At 50.8% G+C, this 17,158-nt stretch overlaps 1 protein-coding gene across 2 annotated transcripts in view; it reads left to right on the forward strand.

The window, feature by feature from the left end:
• The window catches only part of LOC121167703 (glucose-fructose oxidoreductase domain-containing protein 2), a 40,244-nt gene extending 27,074 nt beyond the window's left edge, over window positions 1-13,170 (forward strand). For both annotated transcript variants that reach the window (XM_040997263.1, XM_040997264.1), the window contains exons 2-3: window positions 3,045-3,387; window positions 11,666-13,170. In XM_040997263.1, coding sequence (XP_040853197.1) covers window positions 3,129-3,387; window positions 11,666-12,564 — 1,158 coding nt within the window. In that variant the 5' untranslated portion in view covers window positions 3,045-3,128 and the 3' untranslated portion in view covers window positions 12,565-13,170. The remainder of the gene's footprint in view (window positions 1-3,044; window positions 3,388-11,665) is intronic.
• Window positions 13,171-17,158: the final 3,988 nt, after the last annotated feature.

A 17,158-nucleotide genomic window follows, 5' to 3' on the forward strand; every position in this document is an offset into this window, starting at 1 on the left:
TTGGAGAGGCTAAGGAAATTCTTGCTTAGGGTGCCCATGTCTCAGGCCCCTGGCCTGCACAGCTGTTCATAGTGAGTGATACACAAAACTTCACAGGATCTCACTTCTCTAAAGGAGACAGATTTGAGACTGTCAAGTTCCCAGAATAGCTATGACCTGCACATTGCCCAAAAAAATCCTATGAAAGCAGGAAGTCCTAAAAATAGCTGTGAAGGGAGTCTAGGACATGAAAATTACAGAAGGTGCTGTGACTGACATGTGCTCTCACCAGAAAGGAATCCTGTAAGGGCAAGAGAATTAGCAACGAGGAGAAAGAAGGATAGAGCCTCATGTGTTTCAGGCTGACGGTGTTTTATGGACTGATATGGCCGTCAGAGGCCAGTGATCCTTATGAGTGAAGGCAGCCAGAGGACACTGGGCCGACAGGGAGGTCGTTTGTCATGGAGGGCCCAGAGGATACAGACAGGAATGCTTTAGCATTGTGAGGGGTGCCGTGCAGGGAGTTCCTCAGTGTGAGTGCTGAAGGTCTGGAGGGATTCCCAGTAACAAGGTTTCATTCAGCCAGGAAGCAGTGGTGTGAGTATTTGAACCCAGAAACTGCTGAGGCCTTCAGCAGAGCAGTGGCACGGTGGTTTTCTCTCTCACTCTCTCTCAGATTTATTTTATTTTTATTGAAATGTCAGATTTATAGAGAAAAGGAGAGACGGGAAAAGATCTTCTATCTGCTGGTTTACTCCCCAAATAACTGGAACAGCTAGTTAGAGCTGAGCTGATCTGAAGCCAGGAGCCAGGAGCTTCTTCCAGGTCTCTCACATAGGTGTAGGATCCTAAAGCTTTGGGCCATTTTCTACTGCCTTCCCAAGCCAAAAGCAGGGATCTGGATGGGAAGTAGAACAGTCAGGACATGAACTGGCATCCATATAGGATCCTGGTGCTTGTAAGAAGAGGATTAGCCAATTGAACCATCATAGCTGCCCAAGTGGCTGCTCTCTTTAACGTTCATACTCTGCTGCTTCTGTTCAGATTTGGTCTTGATGGTTTTCTGGAGCTGTAGAACAATAAAGCAGAGATCATCATGGGGAAGGCGAATCCTCATGGGAGAGTGAAGCCCCAGAGAGAGAGAGCTGGGCTTGTTGCATATCTAGACACTGGTTGGTGTGTGTGTGTGTTGGGGTGGAGACAGGGGTGGAGATTGCTCATGTAGAAGGAGGGAAGAAGACACCAGTGACAAACCTCAGCGTTGAAGGATCCAGAGCAAGAGCAGAGATGCCTGAGGGTCACATTCAGAAGTGGACAAAGAGAAAAGGATGCAGTATGTGGCATTTAAAAAATTATGTTGGGGCCCGGCGCGGTGGCGCAAGTGGTTAAGGTCCTCGCCTTGCATGCCCGGGATCCCATATGGGCGCTGGTTCTATCCCGGCAGCCCCGCTTCCCTTCCAGCTCCCTGCCTGTGGCCTGGGAAAGCAGTCGAGGACGGCCCAAAGCTTTGGGACCCTGCACCCGCACGGGAGACCCGGAAGAGGCTCCTGGCTTCGGACTGGCATAGCATCAGCCGTTGCGCTCACTTAGGGAGTGAATCATCGGATGGAAGATCTTCCTCTCTGTCTCTCCTCTCTGTATATCCACCTTTCCAATAAAAAAAATAATAAAAATAAATCTTTAAAAAAATTATGTTGCAACCTTTTTTTCCTCTTTTTGTTGTTGTACCTTTTTGAAGATTGATCTGCTTATTTGAAAGGTAGAGAGGCAGAGAGGATGGGGTGGGTAGAGTGAGAGATCCTCCATCTACTTACTCCTTCTCAAAGTGCTTTCAACAACTAAAATTGAGCCAGTCTGAAGCCAGGAGTCAGGATTCAATTCAGGCATCCCTCATGGGCATCAGGGACTCCACAACGTGATCCATCATCTGCTTCTCCCAGCATGTACACTTTAGCAGGAAATAAGGATTGCAGAGGACCTGGCGCTGTAGCCTAGTGCCTTATGTCCTCTCCTTGCATGCACCAGGATACTCATTTGCATCGTGATTGCTCCAGTCCCTTCCAGCTCCCTGCTTGTAGCATGGGAAAGCAGTAGAGGATAGTGCAAAGCCTTGGGACCTTGTACCTGCAAGAGAGACCCGGAGAAAATTCCTGGCTCCTGACTTCCTATTGGTTCAGCTCCAGCTGTTGCAGCCACTTGGGGAGTGAACCAACAGATGGAAGATCTCCTTCTCTCTGTAGATCTGCTTTTCCAATAAAAATAAACAAATCTTAAAAAAAAAAAAAATGAACTGGAGGGCCCAGCAGCATGGCCTAGCGTCTGAACTCCTTGCCTTGAATGCGCTGAGATCCCATATGGGCACCGGTTCTAATCCTGGCAGCCCCACTTCCCATCCAGCTCCCTGCTTGTGGCCTGGGAAAGCAGTCAAGGACGGCCCAAAACCTTGGGACCCTACACCTGTGTGGGAGACCTTGAGGAAGTTCCTGGCTCCTGGCTTCAGATCAGTGCAGCACCGGCCATTGTAGTCGCTTGGGGAGTGAATCAGCAGATGGAAGATCTTCCTCTCTATCTCTCTTCCTCTCTATATATCTGACTTTGAAATAAAAATAAATAAATATTTTTAAAATTAAATTAAGATTAATTTGTATGGAAATTAGGTGGTTTATGTTTCATTTTTTATCTTTTTCTCCTGGGCATACACTCATGGTTAGAACCAAGGGATTTTAAATGCAAGAGCTTTGCATATCATTCACTCCTTATTTTACTGTTGCAGTCCTCAGGGTTGAATGATTTGACCCAGGTTCCAGAACAAATGAAGTTGCGGAATAGGAATTTGAACTCAACTTTAGCCACTTCATGTTGTTCTTTCTTCCCTGAGCTCCAGTCTATGGATGCTGCTGCTCTCTCTCAGCTCTCCTGGAAGATGACTCCTCAGCATTTCATTTCTGAGCAGTTCATTTATGCTCTGTTTCGGTAGGGGAGAACTTGTTGCTTCCAGTAGTCCAACAGTGTAGCTTCGACCAAGTTTGCCCAGCATTGCTAACCTGTGTGGTTTGCTATTCCAGGAGCTCTGTGTGACCAGGCCTTTGGGACCTCAGATCTGCGCTGGAGGCTCTTGTGAGGAGATGAGGTGGTGAGCAGAGGCCGGCATGAAGATGCTGCCAGGAGTGGGAGTGTTTGGGACTGGCAGCTCTGCCCGGGTCCTGGTGCCCCTGCTGAGGGCAGAAGGCTTCACTGTGGAGGCTCTGTGGGGGAAGACCGAGGAGGAGGCCAAGCAGCTGGCAGAGGAGATGAACATTACCTTCTACACCAGCCGTACCGATGACGTTCTGCTGCATCAAGACGTGGACCTGGTGTGCATCAATATCCCGCCGCCACTCACTCGGCAGATCTCTGTGAAGGCACTAGGTACGGGATGTCCCCAAGGGTCAGTGCTTTCCTCTGGGTCCGGGTGTTCATCCTTGGGTCTGTGTCTGCAGCTGGAAGCTCTTTGGGGCATCCCTCACCCCTAGAGCAGGACTGGGGAATATTGTTCAGTCTCATAGCACAGCCTTCACTACCTGCTGGTAGTAAAAGCCTGGGTCAAAATTAAGGAAACATGCTTACAGGCTTCCAGTGGAGAGGCTGAATATTCTGTTTGGGTTGTGGATACACAGTTTACACATGTGAGGTCTGTGTTCAGGGTCAGTATTACCCAGGCCCTGGGAAGTTGGCTGTGGTTGATGCTTTTGTTCTCCCATGCTGTGGTACACAGCCCCACAGGAAGAACAGGGGCTGAGTACAAGGCCCGGGTTCCCTGTGTGTGTCCACACCCTTCCTGCTGTGCTGGGCACTCCTGGGAGGATCCAGGAGACAGCCTGTTCAGGTCTACACCCCTCAGGAAGCTGTGGGCTCAAGCAGCTCCTATCCCTGACTGGGCATGGCCTGGCGAGCTGTTCTGTACTTCCTGTCGAGCCTCTCCTTACTGACAACTATAGACACATTCTGCTCGTTAGCCAATAGAATCAGAATCTAATTTAGTGTGAATGTGAGCCAGTCAACAACCCTACAGCAGTTCCTTTCTAAGCCTCCTGGATGCCAGGCATTGTCCGGACAGCATCGTGGAATTAGGGAATGGGTGAGATCACAGCCCTCCATGGCTGCAGATTTAACAGTCCAGTAGAGGAGGGAGAAAGCCACACACAGTATGAATGACTGAAGACTTCAGTGGCAGCTCAAGTAGCATATAAATGACTGACAGTCGTTCTGTAAGTAAGATGACAGGAGCCAGGAGTATCTGTAGTTAGAGATGTCTTGGTCAAGAAATTGAACTACCATTCAACCATGGCAAAGGACCTGGTGTTCCATGGGGGCTGAAGAAGATGCCTGTCCCTGCTGGGCCAGTGGATTGTGAAGGGTAAATGTTCAGTAAAGCGAGCAAGAAGAGGAGTCTGTCTGGTCGTTAATTTGGAGCATGATGTAAATTCTGGACAAAGCTGTAGGTGATTGCTCCTGCCACATGTTCTGCAGATGTGAGACATTGGTGACCGTACACTGTTGGCAGGGTAGATGGGGTTCCTAGGTCGAATCTATTTGTTCATGTTGAAACATGTAATTTAATTTGAAAGAGTAAGGACAAAAGAGATAAGAATGGAGACTGGACTCAATCCCAGGCACTCTAATATGAGATGCAGACTGTCCCAAGCGGCAGTTTAACTCACTGTACCACAGTGCCTCCCTCTCAGGTTGAATTTAGAACTAAATGTAGAGTGTCAGTGTAAGGGGAATCACTGGACTCCTTTCTACTTGCTGTGCCATGAAGGGGAAGACTGGTGGTGCCAGCTGGGACCAGCTAAGCAGAGCAAGGCTGTCAGTTTTTTCTTTCTATAGATTTTTTGCTGCAGGTATGTGACCCCAGGACTAAGTTGACCAAACCTGTCTTCAGGCACTGCCCACTCAGGCCCCTACTGCAACCAGGAAGTTCATTCCCCATGTGCTTTTACTTTTCTAGTGGGAATTTGAACTTGACTTCAGTACTAGGAGAAGTCCTCCAGTTTTCTCCAGGCCTGGTTGTGAGTGCATGAACTGGTGTAAGCAGAGCACCAGACTGACCTTGACAGCACCAGACTGACCTTGACGTCGGCCCTGGTATAGTTTTTGTTCTGTCACTCTTAGCATCTATGAGCCCCTGTGGGGGAAAGAAAAAAAAGCAAGTACCAATTCCTGCCCCATTCAGCCTTTTCTGTGTGTAGATGACTGCCCTGCAAGTGCTGACTAGGAAGGTCACTGGGCTCACAATGCAAGGGCAGGCTTGGCTTTCCTGTTTTACCAAGAGGAAGAGCAGATTTGTCCGTTTATGTTTAAAAATGAATGAACTGGGATTCCCCTCTGGATCACTGGGTAAACATTCACTTAGTTGAGCACATAGCCTGGAAATGAACCTAAGCAGTCTGATGGAATAAGGTATTGTTCCTGTGTAGCCCAGCCTGCTGATGGAAGCCAGGGGGTCTAGCATGGACTTGCAGCCCAGCGGAAATGGGTCTTGGGCAGTAGGCAGAAGTGTGCATCTACTGGATTTTCAACTCAGCCTTTTAGTAGCAGAAGCTTTTTATTTGTTTATTTATTCTTGAATGTTTGTTTATTTATTTGAAAGGCGAAAGTTACTGAGAAAAAAGAGCTCTTGCAACTGCTGACCCACTCCTCAAAGGGCCACAGCAACCAGACCTGGGCCAATTGTGAGCCAGGAGCTTCCTCAGGGTCTCCCACGTGGGTACAGGGACCCAAGTATTCAAGTCATTCTCCTCTGTACTCCCACGTGCATTAGCAGGTAGCTGGACTGGAAGTTGAGCAGCTGGGATACAAATAGGTACTGATCTGGGATACTGGCACCTAAGGTGACCACTTTACCCACCATACCACGGTGCCAGTTCCAAACGCCATTTATTTAAAGAGAGAAGGAAATTGGACTCACTGACTTCTGTGAAACAGAGTGACACCCTTCCGGGGCTACTTTCTTTCCCTGAAGTTTGGAATCATTTATCCCGTGTCAGAGAACCAGGGTGTGCGTACGCCCAAAGCCATGAACCTGCTCCCTGGGGGTGTGTGAAGTAGGGAAAACTACTAAGAAGCCTGCAGCTAGTAATAAAGTTCTGAGTTTAGAAAGACTTTTTACATTTTTCATTTATTAGTTCTCTGAGAAGAAAACCAACACTGCCAACTCCAAAGAATATATACTCAGCTCATATACACCATATACTTGTGCTAAAACTGGCTTTTTGGTAAGAGAAGAAACACTTTCTAACAGATGTGTAAAAATAACAAAATGACAACGTGGAAGAGTTTTTTAAAAGGAGAGAGAAGAAGTAGCCTGCAGCAGCAGTTAGCTTCCCCAGGCCAGGTTCCAGGTTCAAGGGCGCGTCACTGCTGGGTGTTCTGGGAGCATGAACTGACAAGGGACTACAGCTTGAGTTTGTTCATCCTGCAGAAAACTGACCTGAGAAAGCACTTGGCAAGTTTGGCATTCACTTCCTGGAAGCAAAAACTAGTTTCAGCATCTGTAATCTGTCTCTGGACTTCCTTGTGGGAAAGCTACCGAAGCTCCCATAAACATAGCTCAAGGCCACCCCAGTCTCTCTCTCTAAGACCTTGTGCAGCTGGCCTGCGGAATCCTGTTTAACTCTTAGTAATTCCCACCCTGTGAGATAACTGGGCCTTCAGTTCGGAGGCTCTCTTCCACTGTAGGCTCAAGGAGAGACGTCTCTTCCTGTCCCCTCACCTCTCATGGGATACAATGGGGATTTCTCATCCTATTTTTTTTTTCATCATCAAACTTTCAGAAGTTAAAAATCTTTTTCAGGGGCCTAGCACGGTGGCCTAGCAGCTAAAATCCTCGCCTTGAATGAGCCGGGATCCCGTATGGGCACCGGCTCTAATCCTGGCAGCTCCACTTCCCATTCAACTCCCTGCTTGTGGCCTTGGGGAAAGCAGTCAAGGACAGCCCGAAGCCTTGGAACCCTGCACCTGCGTGGGAGACCCGGAGGAAATTCCTGGCTCCTGATCTGCGCAGTACCAGCCATTGGGGTCACTTGAGGAGTGAATCATCGGATGGAAGATCTTCCTCTCTGTCTCTATCTCTCTGTGTGTCTGACTTTACTATAAAAATAAATAAATCTTTAAAAACAATATTTTTCAGAGGCCCGGCAAGGTAGGATCCTCACCTTGCATGCGCTAGCATCCCATATGGGCGCTGGTTCATGTCCCAGCTGCTATACTTCCCATCCAGCTTCCTGATTGTGGCCTGGGAAAGCAGTAAATGAAGGCCCAAAGCCTTGGATCTTTGCACCTGCGTGGGAGACCTGGAAGAAGCTTCTGGCTCCTAGCTTTGGATCGGCACAGCTCTAGCAGTTGTAGCCGCTGGGGAGTGAATCTTCCTCTTTCTCTCTCTTTTTCTCTGTATATCTGCCTTTCCAATTAAAATTAAAAAAAAAAAAAAAACCTTAAAAAGAAAAGTCTTTTTCAGGGCAGGCAGTGTGGTATTTCAGGTTAAGCCCCTGCCTGTAACACTGAGATTCCATGGATATATTTCAAGTCCAAGTCCACTTCCAATCCAGCTTCCTGCTAATATGACTTGGAAAGCAACAGATGATGGCCCAAGTGTTTGGGCTCCTGCACCCACGTAGAAGACCTGAAACAAGTTCCTGGTGCCTCGTTTTGGCCTGTTCCAGCCCTGGTTCTTGTGGCCATTTGAGAGTGAACCAATGGGCAGAAGATTTCTCTTTCTCAGCCTCTCTCTCTAATTTTACTTTCAAGTATATAAGTAAAACTTGAAATAAGTTAAAAATAAAAGTTCTTTTCCTTCTACAATGTACTTCCAACCCGTAAATTAAGCAGCTTCTGAGCCAGTGTAGCTGCAGCTGTCAGATGGAGTGCTTATCTTAAAGAACCTGATTTCCTCATTTCCTCTCTAGACAGCCACATGAGTTAAGCAGTCACACACCAGAATTCTTTCCCCGTGTTGTGATTCTCCTGTCCTTAATCCTAAAGTCCCACACAACCAGGAAAGTACTGGGAACCTTCCAGAAGCGTAGGTGACAACATTGGAGCTGTTTTTCTCTCTGGGCACCTGTGCCAAGGCCTGGCCTTCCTCTCCTACCCTCACTGTTCCCTGCCCTGGGTGTGACATCTGGCTAGCCAGTGTCCTATCATCTTGCCCTTACTGTTGTCAATATTCTGTTGTTTTTTAGAGAAAAGCAGGAGGTTTAATTATGTCATAGGCTGTTGACCCACCTGCTTGCTATAGTTTACAGTTCATTATCCTATAGGACTCACCTATGTATAGATAGCAAATGCTCTGTGGGGTTCTTGAGAGTCTGGGTAGTACTGAGCTAGGATGGAAAGTTAGGGGAGCTGGAGCTGGGTTTTGGTGCAGTAGCTAATAGATTAGAATGCCAATATTAGAATGCAATAGATGAGAATGCCCATACTCCATATCTGAATGCCTGGGTTCAAGTTCTGACTCTTGATTTTGCTCCTGATCCCATCTGCCTACCAGTGCACACTCTGGAAAACAGTATAGCTCAAGTTCTTGGGTCCCAGGTTAGACATTGTGGCATAGCAGGCTAAGCCACTACTTGGATTGCCTGCATCCCATATTGGAGTGTCTGGGATTGAGCCCTGCCTTGCTTTCCATCTGACTCTGCTGATATGCCTGGAGACAACAGATGGTGACTGAAGTATTTTGAGTTTCTGCTATCCACACAGGAGACCTGGGTACAGTTCTGGCTCCTGTTCCAGCCCTGGCTATTGTGGGCATTTAGAGAGTAAGCCAGAGACTAAGAGGTCTTCCTTTTTCCCTCTTCATCTGTCTCTCCACCCCATCACTCTACCTCTCAAATGGAAACAAAAAATCAAAATGGGTGGATCTCTGCCACCCTTGTGGATGGCCCACATGGAGGTCCTGGCTCCTAGCTACAGCCTGGCCCAGCCTCAGCTGTTGCAGACATTTGACAAGTCCCCATCTCTCTACCTATTCGCCCTTCCCTCTCTCCCTGTCTCTCAGAACAAAATAAGGTAGTGAGTGGAAAGGATTGGGAAGGGCTGAAAGGATTGTCAGAGGCCCCACATTATATCCTGTGGGCTCCCAAAGGGCAGGGCTGGGCCTAACAAGAGGCCCCAAGGAGCAGCGATTATCATAGGAAAATTCAGCCATGGCCACAATGGTTTTAAAAGGTCTTTTTAAAATACCACATTTTCCAAACACTGAACATAAAAATTGTAGCTGACAGGATTCTGGATGTGGTTTGAAGGCAAGGCCAGCAGGATTTGCTGAGGTGGGAAGTATGATGTGAGAGGTAACTGCCATGTTGGTGCCTTCAGAAGCTGAGTGAACAGAGTTGCTAAGAGCTGAGATGATGGCAAGCGGAAGCTCCACTTGGCATTTCACTCTCAACCTTCCCCTTCGTCTCTGCTGACTTTGTGAGGCCACAGATGACCTTGTGCCACTCCCCACATTACTCCTGAGCCCTGTGAAGTCACTCCAGTCCCCTTTCCTGCATGTGCCTGGGCCCCTGGGGCTCCCCCGACTCAGCCCTTCCCTGCCTTAGTGTCCTTGCACGTGCAATGCCCCTGCACTCCCTGTGATACCTGCTCCCTTCAGGAAGCCCCAGTGTCAGTTCACTGGGAGCCTTCGCCAATGCCACCGTCTCAGAGCAGAGTCACTCCGTGCTCACTAGCCTTGACCTAGTTCCCTAAAGAAGCCCAGCATGTCCTGGGAGACTCAGAGCAGAGGGGTTGGAGTTGCCCGCCATGGCAGGGTTTGTAGAGTGAGCACTAGCATTCCTGGGTGTCTTCGCTCTTACTGCTTCCTGAGCTGAGTTTTCTAGTAAACATCTTAGCACTGCAGGAATGCCTCAGGAGTTAGTGTCTCAGGGCGGTGCAGCCCCTCGCCTGGGAACTTTAATCTGGAGGCCCAGAGCATTGTTCACCCTTCCTTTCCATCTTACCAGGTGGAAACGGCTCAGGCCTCTCTCTCTGTGCTTTGCCTAGCTCTATTTTGCTCCCTTTTTTATTGTTAATTAAATGAGTGTGTGTGTGTGTGTTACTTAACACCAGAGACAGGTACATGGAGAAAGAGAAAGAGGGAGAGCTCCTACTTGACCATTCATGCCCCAAATACCCACAATAGCCAGGATTAGAGTGAAGCCGAAGCCAGGAGCACAGAACTCAATGCAGGTCTCCCACGTGGGTGGCAGGGACCCAAATGCCTGATCCGATGGCTCCTGCCTCCAAAGCTGTGTGTTATCAGGAAGCTGGAATTGAAAACAGAGCCCTAACAGAAACCCAGTACCCCTGGTACTGGTGGGAGTGTCCCAGATGGCATCTGAGCTGGCCCCCACCCAGGCTGTGCTGTCCCCGGTGCATTCCTGCTGCAGCGTTCCCAGAGTGTGCTGAAGGTGGAAAGGGTGCCTTCACCCCAGAGCGAAGTATTTCCTGGCCTCCCGAGCGCTTTTAACATGAGAGAACAATGTGCTGGGCCTCGAGGAGCCTCACGGAGCTCATGGAGCCGGCTCTGGAGTTGGGACTAGGAGGACACAACCCATCCCCTAGAGTATAGGTCAGTCTCTCGCCCCAAGCTGATAAATGGTGTCATAAATGCCTAGCCGTGCAGAGATGCATCAACGATCCACGTCCACCTTTGCAGACCAGCTCATCCATGTTCATCAGTGGTCACCAGATAAACAGAACTGATGAGGTGTTGAGGGAGATTTATTTTAAGGAATCGGCTTGTGCTTTGTGCAGGCTAACAGACCAGAAATTCCAACAGGAATTATGCTGCAGTCTTGCAACTGACGGCTGGCTGGGACTGAATCCCGTTTTGGAAGGACTGGGGTCTTGTAAGGTATTCCGCTGTCTGAATGCAGTCCACCAGCGTTAGGGAAGGCAGTCCGGTCTCCTCACAGTGTGCTGACATAAATGTTAATCACGTCTCACAAGCATCTTCACTGCAGCATCGGGGATGGGTCCTGATGAGTCAATGAATTTAGCTAAGTGGGCAATAAAATTAGCCTTCATACTGTCACGCTACTTGCAGCCATGATTTGTAGTTTTTGGCCTTTGCTCTTTTCATTCCATCTGGAGAACCTGCTCTCAGGCCAGCACAATGGCGCAATTGGCTAATGCACCCCCTTCGGGCTCTGGTATCCTATATAGGCACAGGTTCATGTCCTGGCTGCTTCACTTACTATACAGCTCCCTGCTTATGGCCTGAGAAAGCAGTAGAGGACAACCCAAAACCTTGGGACCCTGCACCCGTGTGGGAGACCCAGACGAACCTCCTGGTTCCTGGCTTCAGATCAGATCAGCTCTAGCCATTGTGGCCACTTGGGGAGTGAACCAGTGGTTGGAAGACCTTTCTCTTTGTTTCTTCCTCTCTCTGTAGATCTGCATTTCCAATTAAAGTAAATAAATCTTTTTTTAAAGAAGAAGTAGAATAAACAAAATACAAACCTGCACCCATTTGGGATGCCAGCACCACCAGCAGAGGATTAGTGTGCTATACCAACAGCAGCCACTCACTAACCCACATTTTCAGTCTAAGCTGAGTCTGTCTCCCTCTCATCCTTGGCCACCTTTTTGTCCCGTTGGAGGCTTTTCTGGGTCTGTGTGTTACAGAGAGACTTTGAGGTTTTCTGTTGTCTTATATTTGCAGGTATTGGCAAGAATGTAGTTTGTGAGAAGGCAGCAACCTCGGTGGATGCCTTCCGCATGGTGACAGCCTCCCGCTACTACCCGCAGTTGATGAGCCTGGTGGGGAACGTGCTGCGCTTCCTGCCCGCTTTCGTGCGCATGAAGCAGCTGATAGCCGAGCACTACGTGGGCGCCGTGATGATCTGCGACGCCCGCGTCTACTCAGGCAGCCTGCTCAGCCCCAGCTACGGCTGGATCTGTGATGAGCTCATGGGCGGCGGGGGCCTGCACACCATGGGCACCTACATCGTGGACCTGCTGACGCACCTCACTGGCCAGAGAGCCGAGAAGGTGCACGGGCTGCTCAAGACCTTCGTGAGGCAGAACGCCGCCATCCGCGGCATCCGCCACGTCACCAGCGATGACTTCTGTTTCTTCCAGATGCTCATGGGCGGGGGAGTGTGCAGCACAGTGACGCTCAACTTCAACATGCCAGGCGCCTTTGTGCACGAGGTCATGGTGGTGGGCTCAGCGGGGCGCCTTGTGGCCCGGGGCGCCGACCTGTACGGGCAGAAGAACTCGGCCTCGCAAGAGGAACTGCTGCTGAGGGACTCGCTGTCGGTGGGTGCAGGGCTGCCTGAGCCGGGGCCCCAGGATGTCCCCCTGCTCTACCTGAAGGGCATGGTCTACATGGTGCAGGCGCTGCGCCAGTCCTTCCAGGGGCAGGGGGACCGTCGCACCTGGGACCACACCCCTGTCGCCATGGCCGCGTCCTTTGAGGATGGGCTCTACATGCAGAGCGTGGTGGATGCCATCAAAAGGTCCAGCCGCTCTGGGGAGTGGGAGAGCGTGGAGGTGCTGACTGAAGAGCCGGATACCAACCAGAACCTTTGTGAGGCGCTGCAGCGGAATAACCTGTGAGCCAGCGTGTGCATGATCCTCCCTGGCATGGCAGGGGCCTGGGAGGGACCAGGGAACTGTGATGGGAGTGCAGCTGCACCCAAGACTGCCCCATTGGATGAGTCAGCCTAGCCAGGGTTGAATGAAGCCACAGCCGCGGAGGTCCCGTCAGCAGCTTTTTCACCCCTCGGACTTGCAGGGCACCTACCCTGCTCAGGGCTGGCCCAAGCCCCCTGCAGGCCTCTTTATGGTTATCCTAGTGAGCCCGGGCCAGCACGAGCCCGCCCTGTGGGCTCCTCTACCTGGTCTCTGGTCCCACCTGGCTGAGAACGCACAGCCAGGAGCCCACAGGGCTGCCTCCTGAAGCCTGAGGAGAAGCAACAGAAGCAGGCAACCAGGCCCTTCTTGGCTGCGGCGACATTCTCAGGCATGGCGAGGGCAGCCAGTCATCACTCAGGGAGCCACCCTGCCCTCCCATGCAGCGGCCCCACGGGCTCTCCCTCTTCTCCACAGAGACACCATGTTTTGTAGCTCTGTACTCCTTAGGAAGATAGCCTCTGATATGGCAGAAAGGAGACAAGGGAGTGCTCTAGAATGTTAGGAAATACCAATAAATCAGAAAATGCAGCCTCCTGGCATGTGAGGTGGTTTATTTCAATCATTATATCTTTTCTAATCAAAGCCTTCTTCATTACTGTAGATGATTTTCTCTTTCCTCGTGGCTGCACAGGGGTCCATCCAGATGTGGTGGGTCACACAGGTCCCCACCACTGCCCACCACCAGCTTCTCTCTGAACCTTGGTTCATCTCCAAGGGCCAAATCCCAGGAGCCCTCCACAGCAAAGGGTTTCTCTGGAGGACGAGACTCCAGGCTGGCGCGTGGCTCTTTGAGGCCTGTGGCAGACAGATGCAATGAGAGCTGAGGACAGGAGGGGTTCTGTTCCTAAACTGTGGTCTTGGCTCCGGGGGAGCCCCCCAGAAGGTAGGTGGGGTCAATCCTGGGAGCCTCTGGCTCCCCTAGCCTGCCCAGCTGGTCAGTCAGCTGCTATACTTACTGCTACCTGTGTTCCAGCCAGAGGTCACCTCCCAGCTCTGGCAGGGGAAGTGGGTGGGTGCCAGGAAAGGGTATGTCCACTTTTGTTTGTTATCCCAGGCAACCAGCCTTACTAAGCCGGGACCTGCCTCTACAGCCTTCTCTTACCCTCCTCCTTGCCCTGCCCTGGCTTCCTGTTCCTCCTGACACCCCTGCCAGAGCTACCAGGTTTCTGTGGTATCCTGGTTTCAGATGGCATCATCCTTGTGCATTAAGATGCCCAGGGTCAGCATTGCATGAGCTGTGCTGTGTGCTGAGCCTCTGGACAGACACTGCATATGTGTTCATCTTCATGCCACTCTGGGCAGAGACTGCTGTTGCTATATGCCCATTGCTCAGCTCAGAAAGCTCAGGCATGGAGGAACCAAGTTGTCTCCTGTCAGTCTGGAAACCCAGGAGCCTGGTCAGACCCGTCTGACAGCAAAGCCTGACCTTAAACCATGGGTTATCCAGCAGTGGGGCACTCCCTGCTCTTGAGGGCTCTGGCATTGCCTCTCCTTATAGCAGGAATCCCAGCCCTGCCTGAACTAAGGAGAGACTGCCAAGCAGGACATGGCTGCCAGCCTGCTGTCCCTGCCATAATAAGGCCAAGTCAGTCCAGCTCCAGGCCTCCTACTTGTGTTCACTGGGAAGTCAAAGTTTCCCCTACATTGGACAGTTGACTGGAAATACACCAGGTTTCTTGGACTGCTGCTATGGAGAATGCACTTGTGTTCTGGGGAGCTCTGTTTACTGAGTCACCAAAGGAGCTGGGGCAGGTGGCAGTAGGCCTAATGCAGAGCCATTTGATGAGGACCTCAAGTCGCGTCCATTGCCATGGGGTGCACCACTCATTATCCCTTAGATACCCCTATCATTCCGTCTCCTGGCCATGGGATGAGGAGGAAATATGGCCCTTTGATGCCCTTGGCAAAGGGGAGCCCAGAAGATTCTAGCCCGCAGCTGGTTCCAGGCTTGTCCTGTGGCGCCCCCTCCTGGAGGAAATCAGCATCGTCTCCCAGGACCTGATTTTCAAATCTGAGGATTCTACCCAGTTCTTCCTTGGGTCAAAGTTTTCTGTTGTTGTTTAAGATTTATTTTATTTATTTGAAAGGCATTAATTATTAGCGGGAGAGGGGAATACAGCTCTTTCATCTGCTTATTCATTCTTCAAATGACTGCAACGGCCAGTGTTGAGCCAGGCTAAAGCTGACCCAGCTGGAGCCAGGATCTTCTTCCAGGTCTTCCAAATGGGCACAGGGGCCAAGCACTCGGGCTTCTTTCCCAGGCCATTACCAGGGAACTGGGTTACAGGTGGAGCAGCTGGAAGCAGTGCCCATATGGGGATACTGGTGGCGGTATACTATACCACAGCACCAGCACTACAAGGTCAGAGTTGTTGTAAGCCAGTGCAAATTCCTCTCCATTTCTCTCCTGATACAGCAAGCAGAACTGAATCTACAATAACCAGGGACTTATCCAGTTTACAGTGAAATTTAGACCTTGTACCTAACCAGGGCACCTGTTCCACAGCTCCCTGGCCTGCTTTGCTCTCCCCACTCCTCTTCACCCTGCTGCCTGAACAACTGCTCCAAAAAGTCAGGCCAGCGTCACTACTTGTCCACACCTCTCATCACCCCAACTTTGCCCAGTCTGAGATCCTGCCAGCAGTGTCCTCTGTCTTAGCTATGCCATCTTTCTCCTCCTGGAAGTAACTGGAGGGCTGCCTCGTCACCACTTGTCACTTTGGCAAAGTGGTGGCCTTTCCCATCATCTGTGGCCCTACATACTGCCTTTGTTCCTAGTTGCATGTGTCTCCTTCAATCTGCCACTTCAGCATTCTCATGGAGTGAGATTCTGGGAGCCCCTCTGGAGCTCCAAGGGCCTACAGGCTAACAGGCCTCAGGACATGCACACCAGTTGTTTCTTGGACTTGTTTTCGCCTTCGGTTATGGGGAGAGCGGAAGCAGAGCTTCCCCAGCGAGGCTAGCCTCGTCCACACCTGCAGCCCCAGAGAGCACAAAGAAAGTAGGCGCTCTAGCCAGGCCTCAACCAGAGAGCCCCGGGCACCCAGACACTGCAGAACTTGGGAGAAGGGGGTCCTCCTGGCCCCAAGTGTAAAGGTGCCATCTCTCTCAAGGTCACTTGGCTGTGCTTCCTCAGCCAGAAGGTCGAAGGTTAAGTTCAGTTTCTACCCTGAAACGCTCTTAGATTATGTGTGCCAGGTTCTGTGGCCTGGATCTGATCCACCTGATCTCCTCCCAGGGACATCTGCAGACAGGAAAAGAGTGAGTGTCCTGAGCCTGGGGCTTGTCCTGGAGCCTGAAACCACCCGGGGAACCCCCAGGCAGAGGACGCAGCCCTGCTCACCTTACCCTGCGGCCTCTGGATGGACCTGCCTGTTCTCCCTCCAGCAGCTTCTTGCCAGGCTGCTATTCTAGAGCCCTACACATACATGGTCATGGACTTCTAGGATCCCAGCCTTTCCGATTGTGGCTGCTCCTCTTGCAGCTTCCTCCAGCCCTCATCATGGTCTCCTTATCTTTGTGGCACTTCATGGAGACCCTGAGCTGGATGAGTGCCATGCTGTGCTGTTTTCTGTCCAGTGTCATCAACAGATGCAGCCATGGTAACAGTGACAGGCAGATGCTGTAGCATAGGGTGCAGGAAGTCGAGCACCCTGTGGAGGAGTGAGGGAATGAATGCAGACCACACAGGGAAGATACTGGTGTGGGAATTATAGGGAATTATAGGCAGGCAGTTTGGATTTTTGTTGTTGTTGTTGTTGTTTACACTGAGTCACTCCCCAAATGCCCGCAACAGCCCAGACTGGACCAAACTGAAGCTACGAGCCCAGAATTATATGGGCCTCCCCTGTGGGTGACAGGAAACTACCTACTGGAGCTTCAAGTGCTGCCTCCCAAGGTGTGTGCATTAATAGGAAGCTGGAATCAGAACTGGGACTGGGACACAGGCATGCTGCCATGGGTATTCCAGACAACACCTTTACTGCACCGAGTGCTCAAGTGAGAGTGACACCATCAGGGAGCACCTGGGAGGGAAACAGGGTGTAGGAGTCTGGGCAAAGGGCAGGATGGGGGTCTGGCTTGATGGACAGATTTTAGGCCTGAACATGTGTAAGAACAAACTCAAGAACAGCAGGTTAGAGAAAGGCACTCTGTCTCAGCATTCCTTCTGAGGTGGCAGAACCATCAGCTAGCCTATCCCTGGGAAGCAGCGAACAGGACCAAACACCTGCTCCCCGGGCCACAACAGACTGTCTTTTCTTCTCCCCACACCCACCTTCCTCTTTAGCATCCACATAAGCAGAGGTAAAGTGGGGGTGGACAATGCTGGGGATACCTGGGTTGGCTGTTTGTGCTGCCAGTACCCTAAGACACAGCAAGGTGATGGCTCAAGTAGTGGGGTCTCTGCTACACACCAGATCGAGTTTCCAGCTCCTTCCTAGCTTTGGCTCCTGGCTTCGGATTGCGTCAGTTCCAGCCGTTGTGGTCTTGAGGAGTGAACCATTGGATGGAAGAT

The sequence above is a fragment of the Ochotona curzoniae genome, unplaced genomic scaffold (assembly GCF_017591425.1).
Source record: "Ochotona curzoniae isolate NIBS_2020 unplaced genomic scaffold, NIBS_Ocur_1.0 patch423, whole genome shotgun sequence".
Lineage (NCBI taxonomy): Eukaryota > Metazoa > Chordata > Mammalia > Lagomorpha > Ochotonidae > Ochotona > Ochotona curzoniae.